This window comes from Nicotiana tomentosiformis, chromosome 4 (genome assembly GCF_000390325.3).
Source record: "Nicotiana tomentosiformis chromosome 4, ASM39032v3, whole genome shotgun sequence".
NCBI classification, from domain to species: Eukaryota; Viridiplantae; Streptophyta; class Magnoliopsida; order Solanales; family Solanaceae; genus Nicotiana; species Nicotiana tomentosiformis.
Window position 1 is genome coordinate 84,073,892 of NC_090815.1, and position 11,212 is coordinate 84,085,103.

General features: G+C 35.4%; 1 protein-coding gene across 1 annotated transcript; it reads left to right on the plus strand.

The window, feature by feature from the left end:
• The first annotated feature begins 1,301 nt into the window (after positions 1-1,301).
• Positions 1,302-6,578, plus strand: LOC104086149 (protein kinase STUNTED). The gene is given in 11 exon segments (XM_009590341.4): positions 1,302-1,584; positions 2,270-2,367; positions 2,674-2,920; positions 3,017-3,754; positions 3,842-4,090; positions 4,266-4,429; positions 4,534-4,613; positions 5,238-5,385; positions 5,475-5,624; positions 5,992-6,234; positions 6,236-6,578. Coding segments are annotated over 11 exon segments (2,406 nt in total). The 5' UTR covers positions 1,302-1,418; the 3' UTR covers positions 6,359-6,578.
• The last annotated feature ends 4,634 nt before the right edge of the window (positions 6,579-11,212 follow it).

Below are 11,212 nucleotides of genomic sequence, written 5' to 3' on the forward strand. Positions count from 1 at the left end.
ATTTTGCTGAGTAGCTAACAGTGAAATACTATCTACGAATCTAGAGTTGAACTCGAAAGTGAGAATTTTAGATTTCATATAGAATTAAATAGAGTAAGTTCTTGAACCTGGGCATCAGGGAATGAATTCGCAATTAGGATAGGCATATACCTAATTGACTTGCTTGATTGAAATACAGGAAGTGTAAATGCATTCTTGTTAATCTTAATTTCATAGATATATATGTATTAAGTTAGCTTGGATAGGCGAATAAGAACTCGACAGATTCTTATGAGCAATATCAACCCTGTCAATCAATGATCCAGATAAATTAATTAGTCATTTTAAGCTAAGAATGCAACATGATTGGTAGCTAGCCTATGACCTTGAAATATCCTCTCCTACTGATTGTAAACCGAAATTGCTTAAGTGTTGTGGTTGATTTCTAGTTATTTCATTGCTTGGTAGTTCCTTAGGTAGTAAATTAGTCAACTCCATATTTTGTGATAAATCTCTTGAATCGATAAGTTGTTGAGTTTGAATCAGTCAAGAGTTACTCATAAATATTCGTGGGAATGATACTCTACTCACTAATCTATTACTTGACGACCACGTATACTTGCGCCAGTGTGTTTGGTTGCAACAGGTACCTTGTAATAACTACTTACATACATAGTAATAGTGCGGCTCAATAGAAAATTTATTTTTCACTCCATAGAAGCAACGGAATGGTATTATGCCTCATATAGTTTTTCCTGAACCAAATTCTATTAAAATTCCTTGTTATCTTATTTGCTTTTTTTTTTTTTTTTTTTAAGATTGTGGTATTCAAAATTCACTAATGCGACTAATTCAGGTTCACAATTTTTTTTTCTAATCTACTAGCTCGACTGATTCATATTTGCATTAATTAACCTAACTCATAAAGTAAACCGCCCTTATCAAAAGATTTTTGTTCTCGGGCTAAGATCAGGCTACAGGATGCTTAAAGGTAAAAAAAAACAGAATACTATTTCTTCCAATACATTTCTAGTTCCTAGCTATAACAAAATAAATGATAAATGATAATTGTAATAGTAATAAGTAGTTACGTAATTAATTTGGGGTGATGGGGTTGTTTTGCTTGTTGGTATAAAACAACATCCAAAAGTGGACCAAACAAGAGGGACTCTGGTCATCATTGTAACTTAAAAACACACTTGTATACATCTCTTTCACCATTTGGTTTGTTTTCGTTTCCCCATCTAAATTTCTGGTACTGACCTCGAAAACCAAACTACTCCCAATTTAACCAAACACTAGGCTTCTTATACCCTTCTCTTATAAGTATATATATGAACTTCACCCTTTTCCTTTAACCTCAACCTCAGCTCTCATAAAAATAAAATCCCCCGCCGGCGCCAAAAAAATAAAACAACTCGCCGGAATTTTTTACAAAAATGACACAGCTTCTTTCTGAAGATGACTGTGGCTATTCCAGTAACAGGACAGTTGTGGTTGGAGTGAAGCTGGACGGAGCAAGTAGAGAGCTGTTAACATGGGCTCTTGTTAAAGTTGCTCAACCTGGTGATCTTGTCATTGCTCTTCATGTTCTTAACAATAATGGTATCTTTCTTCTTCCTTTTCTCAACATTAAAAAATACAAACTTTTCTTGATTTCCAACTCTCTCTTTGTCTTTTTTATTTTGGGGGTGCCATTTTTTGCCCTCTTGTTTACTTTCATTCTCTCCAATTCTTGTTTCTTCCGCTTTAAAACTGGACTTTTGGGACCATTTTCTATTAAAATTGTTTTGGAAAGTGAAATGCTTTTTTTTTTAGCTTGGTTAAAAACATTGAAAAAAGTTGGTTTTTTTTTCTTCACCTATCTTTGCTTTTAATTTTTCTTTAAATCTCGTTTGTTTGAGCTGAAATTGGGTTTGAGGTAAGCTTTTTTTTACTTCCCTGAAAATTGGAAGTGGAATATTTTCGAAATCATTTCTCTAAATTTGTTTTGGGAAATATTTTCCTTCTGCTTTAAGGGGGAAAAGTTTGTTTTTTCTCCTCCTTTTTATTGGTTGTTTCTTCCACTTGAAATTGGGAAGCGAGAATCATTAATTTTTACTACTTTTCATAAAATGGAAACTTGACAATAGTGAAGAATGAAGACCGTTATGCCCCAAAATTTGTTTCCGATATGTTTTTGCTTCTACTTGAAAAAAGAAACTTTTCTTTTCTATTTATTCTTTCTGTGAAATTTAGACTGTGAGAATTTTTTATTCATTGGTGAAATGGGGTTTTCTTTTTGGTACAGAAATTGTGGATCGTAATGGGAAATCGTCACTGTTGTCATTGGTCAAAGCATTTGACTCAGTTCTTGCTGTTTATGAAGGCTTCTGTAATCTCAAGCAGGTAACTTTCTCAAAATTTTCATCATTTCGCCCAAGAAAGTTACATTGAGTTTTTTTGGCTTATTTTAATTGGAGTATTCTCTGTCTAGTGAATATACTTTATATTACTGAAAACCATTTTCAAGTTTTGTCTTTTTTGGTGGGGTTGAATTGGATTATGACATAGTTGGTGGATGGAAATACTGAAGCATTAACTTTTTTGGTTCTTTTTCTTCATTATGAGTTAGCATAATTTTTTTTCCAGTATGCTTTATCTAGTTGATGTCTTGCCGGAGCAAAAGTCTGAATTTTTAGGGTGCCAATGCAGGTGGATCTTAAGCTAAAGATCTGCAGAGGTACATCAATCCAAAAAATTATTGTTCGTGAGGCGAATGCGTACTTAGCAACAGATGTTATACTCGGGACTGCCAATCATCATACAATCCGTTCATCAGCTTCAGTTGCAAAGTACTGCGCTAGAAAGTTACCGAAAGATTGTTCAGTATTGGCTGTTAATAATGGAAAAGTTGTTTTTCAAAGGGAGGCGTCGTTAGCAGCGTATGCCAGTTCAAAAGGTTGGCATTGGCATTTGTTTTTCGGTTCATTGAGCAAGATACGTAATTCATCATAACTGAGTTGCTATGTTTTCTGTTTGCTGCTTGTGTATGTAGAACTTGAGCATCACCATGGGAATCGTTTGCTTAGTGTAATTCAGCGGTCACTGACTAAAAACTCTAAAGTATTAAACGACAGCACCGGGCTGAATCCAACAATTTCCCGCAGGCAAGATGGTTATCAGACTCTGGGCGAGGCATTACTAAAAGCTGCTTCTGTATCATCAACAGAAAATCCCCTTAAACAGAACTGTTCAGTTTGTTCGCCAGGCTGTCCATTGCCTGATAATTCTTGCATCCAAACACATGAAGAGTCTTCAGACAGTAACAGTGATGATAATTCAATGGCTATAGTACCAGTGCAAAAGCAAGAGTCAGGATCTAGTTCAATTTCATTGCTGATAAAGGATTTCCCGGAAGCGAGGCCTGGTTGGCCGCTGCTTCGACGAGCCATCTTATCAAATCGACAAGCTACTGACACTTTGTCAATAAGAAAACTATCTGTCGTTCAGTGGGCATTGTGTCTGCCGAGTAGACATCTTTTGTGTATTGAAGATGCAGCCAAGAAAGATCTACACTCGGGTGATAATGATGAAAGTCAAGCTCCTGTACTAGATGAAGAAAGTGGCGCAATTGTTCTTGTCAATCACGAGACGACGTCCTCTAAATCTTCTCAAGACGAATCACCACGAACATTACCAAGAGAACTGGAGGGACTTCATGAGAAGTACTCTGCAACTTGTAGATTGTTTAAATTCCAGGAACTTCTCTTGGCAACCTTGAGCTTTTCCTCAGGTTTTGATTTTTTCAGCTTTGGATTTGCAAGAGGTTTCAACTGTGCATATTTATAGTTGATTCAGATTTATTTTCATGATTATACAGAGAACATGATTGGTAAAGGAGGAAGCAGTCAGGTTTTCAAAGGCTGCCTTCCTGATGGCAAGGAACTTGCTGTGAAGATCTTAAAACAATCCGAAGATGTAGTGAGAGAGTTTGTTTTGGAGATTGAGATTATTACTGCTTTGAGTCACAAAAACATAATCTCCCTTTTTGGATTCTGTTTTGAGGACAACCGCCTTCTCCTTGTATATGATTTTCTATCAAGGGGAAGCCTTGAAGAGAACTTACATGGTATGCTAATAACATTTTCTAAACTTTTGGCTCTTTTCCAGTCAGAGTTATTACTATATTATCCTATACGTTGTGTTTTAAGAGGCAAAATATTGTCTAGAAGTAAATTAGAGTTATGAACAAAAATAGAAGATTTTAGGTCTTCAATCTTTGACTGGGGAAGTTGTTCATTTAGGTAATAAAAAGGATTCACTTCTGTTTGGTTGGAAAGAGAGATACAAAGTCGCCGTTGGTGTTGCTGAGGCATTAGAATATCTTCACGGCAGAGAGGCTCAACCAGTAATCCACCGTGATGTAAAATCGTCAAATATACTACTCTCTGATGATTTTGAGCCGCAGGTGATGCTCTTTTACCCTTTTGCTGCTTCGTTTCCTGTCTTCTTTGGGATTCAGATTGCTAATTTGATCTAGCTAGTAGTTTAATTGGCATTTTCCTTTTTCAGCTCTCTGACTTTGGACTTGCTAAATGGGCAACAACCACCTCATCTCATATTACATGCACTGATGTAGCTGGAACTTTCGGGTACGTAACTTCTTTAGCTCTCTAGTCCTCTTCAAACTTAGAGAAACTTGAAGGGAAATCATTTACTTGGGGCTTAGTGGGTTAAGGGAAGATTATAAATTCGGATGCTGCGTTTGATGAATAGTTCATAATTTTGAGGGGTCTCACAATATTCTATCCTCATAGACAGTCTCTCTCTCTCTTTTTTTTTTTTGGCAAGGTCCTCGTAGGACATTCTTTTCTGATTGTGCTCTGCAAATTTTGGTCCTATATTCTGCATCTGCCGAGTTCTGTGCGACAATATTTTTATCGTACTTGGACGCTTCTATGCTTCTAATCCTACACTTAAATCCTATAGTGGCAAAAGGAGAAGATGAAGTTGATTAGTTACATGGCTGTTTCCTCGTCCTTTAGGTCGTGTATACATCTGGCACTTTCAAAAGAAACACCAAGCAAGAAGTTTCGTAAAAGAGTATATATAATTGATTTTGCAGGATTTATTTGATTTAAAAAAAATCATTGCGCATGAAGTTCTTATCAAGTAGAACCATGTGAACTTGTTCAAAGAGAAATTGAATAGAAAATATGTGACGTAGTTGTATTTTCCTCTAATGAATTGTTCTGTTAAACTGTGTTTTACTGCAGTTACTTGGCTCCCGAATATTTCATGTATGGAAAGGTTAATGACAAGATTGATGTCTATGCATTTGGAGTAGTACTTCTTGAGCTTCTTTCAGGAAGAAAGCCGATAAGTAACAATTGTCCGAAGGGTCAAGAGAGCCTGGTTATTTGGGTATGTCTTGTGTGCTCATCTGCTTAATCAGCTTGTAACTGAGTCAGTTTTGCATCATAATCTACAACATCAAGTATCAAATTTTGCAGGCAAAGCCAATTCTGACTTGTGGGAAGTATGCCCAATTACTAGACCCACAGTTGAGTTCTGATTACGATCGTGAACAAGCAGAAAGGATGGTGCTAGCTGCTGCCCTTTGTATCAGACGTGCTCCACGAGCTCGACCACAAATGAGCATTGTAAGTCATATCCCCTTGTTGATTCTGGTGTTTCTGTGCCCGGCGAATACTAGGAGAAATCTTAGGGACATAATGCTTTGACGAATCTTTTTAGCTTCTAAGCAAAATGAGCGATAATCAAGTGCGAAGCGTTAGAGTTGTGGCACTTATCATGATGCAATGTTGTTTGACTTTCCTGTTCTTTGTCAATTATTCTTATGATTAGCACTGAGTTCAAGATTCTTGAAAATTTATTTTATACTTGAGGACCATGGTTCTTTCCTCTTTAGGATTTTCCACGTGCTACAATATTTGTGTGTTTTGTTTCTTCGCCTTGTCCTTGGCTAGATATAGAAGTCTCTAGTGTTTACGCTCCTGGTATTTGTAGGTTTCGAAGCTGCTCAAAGGTGATGCTGAAACAACCAATTGGGCAAGGTTACAAGTCAATGGTTTAGAAGGATCTGACACAAGGCTACCGATAAATGCCATAGAAGGGGCCGATATGTTGGAAGATGACACTTTTTCACAGTCTAATCTGCGGTCACACCTTAACCTTGCATTGCTCGGTGTTGAAGAGGATTCTCTATCACTAAGCAGCATTGAGCATAATGTTTCGTTAGAGGACTATTTGCGAGGGAGGTGGAGCCGCTCATCAAGCTTCGACTAACCAAATTTCTTCTGGAGATCAAGTACTCGTCCCGTTTATGATTCTTGTGTATATTGTCTCTTCATTTTTACTCACCGTCTTCAACTAGAGGGCTGGTTATTTGGCGGGTTTTGGATGAGAGGTTGTTATCGGTGTGCCCTCCTCCTCCCCCTTTTAGTCAAAACTAGATAATATTTTGATGTGTAAGTTTTGTGGGAGAAGGGTTTAGTTCTCTTCTCAATAAGAAATCAAGAACTGGCTCTTATTTTTCAAGTGTATATGTATAAAACTCTTGTCAAATTGAAAATTATAGTAATAGTTTCCCTGAATTTCTCATCAAAAGCTAATGAATTTTTGTTTGCTCTTGCCTACTAATACTTGACTAGCTGCAACTTTGCTTTAAAAATCATCAGCCTTTTCTTGTTCTAAGATGGCAAATTTTTATTAGCTTTCCCTTTGCCCTGTAGGTGGGGGTTACTATCATGTTAAATTTCCTCACATGTTTTGTCTTTTTTTTTTCTGCCTCAGCTCATGAATATATATTAGTAGATGTAACATTTTGTCAAAGATCATTGTACCTTCAAAGTAACTAATCTCTCACACCACCACAGAAACAGAGAGTTGCATACTGCTGATTCTAATCAAAAGTGAAGTTCTACTTCTACATCAATGAAAAGTAAAGTGACATATCATTCTCCACTAATGTCACCGACACTTGGGTTTTAATTTCCTCCATAGAATTCCTTCTATTATTTTGGGCAAAAGGGTTCTTTAGTCACCAAAATTTCCCCACAATAAAGGCTAACAACTACAAGTTTGGTTTCTTCTTCCCACTATTGAGATTGAAAAGTACTTGCACAAATAATTTGATACTTTAAAGAATTGAACATAAATTAATTAGATATATGAATAATTGAACAACACAATCAAGATTTGTCCATCCAATAGAATTTGCGAGCATTTAACCAGATAGGTAGAATGAAGATGGTATTGAGTTTAGCCCGTCCGGCATAAATTGTTAACAATTAAACAACACATGCAATATTTGACCATCCCGCCAAAACTTATGAATAATTTAACAAGATAGGTAGAATGAAGAAGTACCAAGTTTAACCCATCTAAAAAAACTGTCTAACAATTGAACAAATTAATACAATATAAGATTTATTCATCGGGAAAAATTTGTGAACAATTTAACAAGATAGGTGGAATAAATTACACTACCAAGTTTAGCATGTCCGGCAAAACTTGTGGAATAACACACGAAAGATTTACTCACCCGACAAGACTTGTAAATAATTTAACAAGATAGGTAGAATAAAGATAGTACCAAATTTAGCCGATATTGAACAAGCGTTGTTGTGTAGCGTCAGGGTTATTTTTGCAAAACTTCCTTAAACAAAGATAAAATATAAACAGTGGCCTCAAATCTCCCTATTTGTGCAAATCTCCCCAATATTCAGTGTGTTAATACAAGGCCCATTAAACTAGCTAGTCGGATTGGATCAGCCCAATAAGCATAGTGGAAAAAGAAACTTTCAGATATTAAGGGTGTGTTTGGTATGAAGAAAAATATTTTCCGGAAAATATTTTCTAATTTTCCCATGTTTGGTTGGCTTAAATGTTTTGCAAAATATTTTTCTCATCAACTCATTTTCCTTCAATTGGAAATGTTTTCCCTATCAAGAGAAGGGAAAATATTTTCCAAAATTCTTTTCCAACCTTCCCTCCATTCCCCACCCCCACAACCCCTACCAACCCATCCCAACCCCAACCCACCCTCGCCTCACCCCACCCCATTCTAAATAAAAATATTATTAATAGTACTTTCTTTTCATGTTATAAATAGAATATTTTTTTTCATTTCAACAAATGAGTATTTTCTTTTCACGGTATAAAAAAAGTTTTTTTTTTCATTTTAACAGAAAAAATATTTTCTTTTCATGATGTAAAAAAAATATTTTCTTTCATTTCAACATAATGATGTAGTAAAAAATATTTTCTTTCATTTCAATAAAATGTGTAGTAAGAAGTATTTTCTTTTATTGCAACAAAAAGAGTATTTTCTTTTCACGATGTAAAAAAAGTATTTTCTTTCATTTCAACAAAATGAGTATTTTTTTTTCTCGATGTAGAAAAAGTATTTTTTTTCATTTCAACAAAATGAGTACTTTATTTTCATGTTGTAAAAATATTACTTTCTTTTTCAACCAAAAAAAAAAGAGTATTTTTTAAAGTTATGGAGCACAAATTTCAATGTTATTTTTGCGTAAATAAGTAAAGTAACACATTAGTTCCTTTGAATTTGTGTAAATTTTTAGAAGAATAATTAAATTTTGAAGAAAATAGAGTCTAGAGAAAGTTGGGTATTTGGGTTGGGTTGGGTTGGGTTGGGAAGAGGGAGGGAGGGGGAGCACAGGAAACATAGGGACTTGGGGGAAGGAGGTGAGGAGAGTAGCATAAAAAATTATTTTCCTAAAAAATATTTTCTACTCTCTAACCAAACACTAAAAAATATTTTTCGGAAAAAGGTTTTCACTCACCAACCAAACAAGGGAAAATAAGTGATAAAACCAATCATTTTTCTTGAAAATATTTTCTAAGAAAACATTTTCCATGAAAAATATTTTCCTTCGTACCAAACACATCCTACATTGAAAACTAGTTTTCTCCTTTAATTAGTTTAAATGTCAAACTCTTCTAGTTTTTGTCAAACATAATCAGGATGGTCAAGATTTTTTGTTTATATTTCCCACTTTGTTTTTCACCTGCACGTTTGGAAAAGACGCTTAATGCTTTCTTCATTCATTTTACCAAAGAAATCAGACAAGTAGGAAACTTGCATGAATAGCGAGTCCGGAACCAAAATAGAAGTTTTTTTTAGACTCAAGAGATCAAAATAGGTGCATAAAAACTGGGCATCATTTTATATATAGAGCATATATATTATATGCGCTATAGGTTAAAGGCCAGTTACCCTGTTAACATATAGTGCATGTAATACATGCGCTATACACTTTATTTTTGTTTGTAATGACTGCCATGATAATTCACTAGTGTAGCACATGTAATACATGCGCAATACACATAGCGCATGTATTGCTCATTTTTTTCTGACTTTTTGAATGATAACTCTAATAATTGTACGACAAAGCACTTATTTGTATGCATATTTTTCAGGTGCCAACGTCACTTATAGTTCCTTACTTAAGGCCGGATTTTTATTTTTGAAGAAATCATTCTTGAGTGAATTTGAACAAATTTGCCTTTGTTCTTCATCATTCTTTATATTTTCCTTCACCTTCATCAATCTATACAAAGTTCTCTTTGAATCTTTCTAAGATGTATGATAAGCGAAGAGTTATTGTTGCGTTATGTTGGGGCGGCGAGACTGTGATGGAGAATAGCTCGGTGCACTATAGTTGTTCTTCATAATGTATCGTTAAGTTGCCACTCACATTAGAGTACCATATATTGGTAGCTCTGATTTGTAAAACGTTCGGTGAATATTAAGGTAACCGGAAGATATCCGTATTTACGTACTCCACAAGGGTGTGGCTTGTTATGTCGAGTTTAACATCAATAACGATGATACTTTGCAAGATTTTTTAAGGATTCCGGATGAACACATGTTTGTTCTTGTGATAAGCATGCTGGAAATGTATGTAAAGTCCGAAGACGTCAACAAGACTGATGTTCCGCAAACTACGGCTAACACACAACCATCTGGGGATATTTTCGGAGCTATTTTATCCGAATAGGTAAGAGTATGGCCTGATCTAAACTTATTTTTACATGTTAACGAGTATCGAGGATACAACTTCTCGCCAATGCAGCAACATAGAGGGCCTCCAAGTTTACAAAATTTATAGGCTGTGTGGTAAATTGCAACTTATTTATGTGTGTAATAATAATAACGTATATTTTTTTTATAGGAGTTACCGGTCAAATATGAATTTTACTAGTTTTGAATCAATCAATAGTGGGAATCTACCTACTTTTGGAGAGATGGATCATACTGGTCCATCCTCGAGACATCAACATGCACATCATAAACTATCTACAAATTATGAATGATATGTTTAAGCGTTAAAGTCAATATATTCTGTTGAGATGTACTGGATATTAATTATTCGATTGATTGTGCATGAGAAAATGAGCAACATGATAGTATTTTCCTAACTCGGTTGGGCGATGACGTTATTCTGAATCATGATATGGCAGATGCACATAGTGAGAAAGATGACAGTGACTATGACAACAACGTTGATGAGTCAGGCGATGAAGCAGCCTTCTCAGATGAGAGTGACAATGAGTAATCACCCTTTAGAGATTAAAGTGACAATGAGCAACTAGATTTGATGATGGAGAATGATGCCACCACTAAGCATGCTCCATACATGTAGAGTCCACCTAATATTAGAACAACAGTGTACAGGTCGCGTGTGCATTTTATTGAAGGGTGATTCCCTACCTTGATCACTTGCCAGACATGCCAAATGTGGATGCCCTCATAAGGGATCTTGGCAAACTTCATACAGCAATGTGAGATGAAAGTAAACCAATGAAGCTCTGTAAAAATACACTTTTCAATGACAAGGCTCGCCTTAGTAGGGCGGTGCGAATTTTCAACATAAAAAACTGTCGTGAGATCGAGGTTGCTGAGTCATCTAAAAAGCATATAAGGTGGTTTTGTCATAGATGGGATCAATGTTGTAAGTGTATGCTTTGTGGAAGAAAGTTTAAAACTAATATGTAGGTGGTAGAAAAATACATTGGCAAACATACTTGTAATATGGATACATTCAATGGAAATTATTTTAATTTGAACGTTGATTTAATTTTATTTGTCTTGATTCCACACATTGAATCGTCCATAAGGTACAAGGTCAATGAGTGCATCCATCAGTTGTACAGGTATATAGGCGTACCATTACCAAAAGAAAGATATTTTTCCAGCATA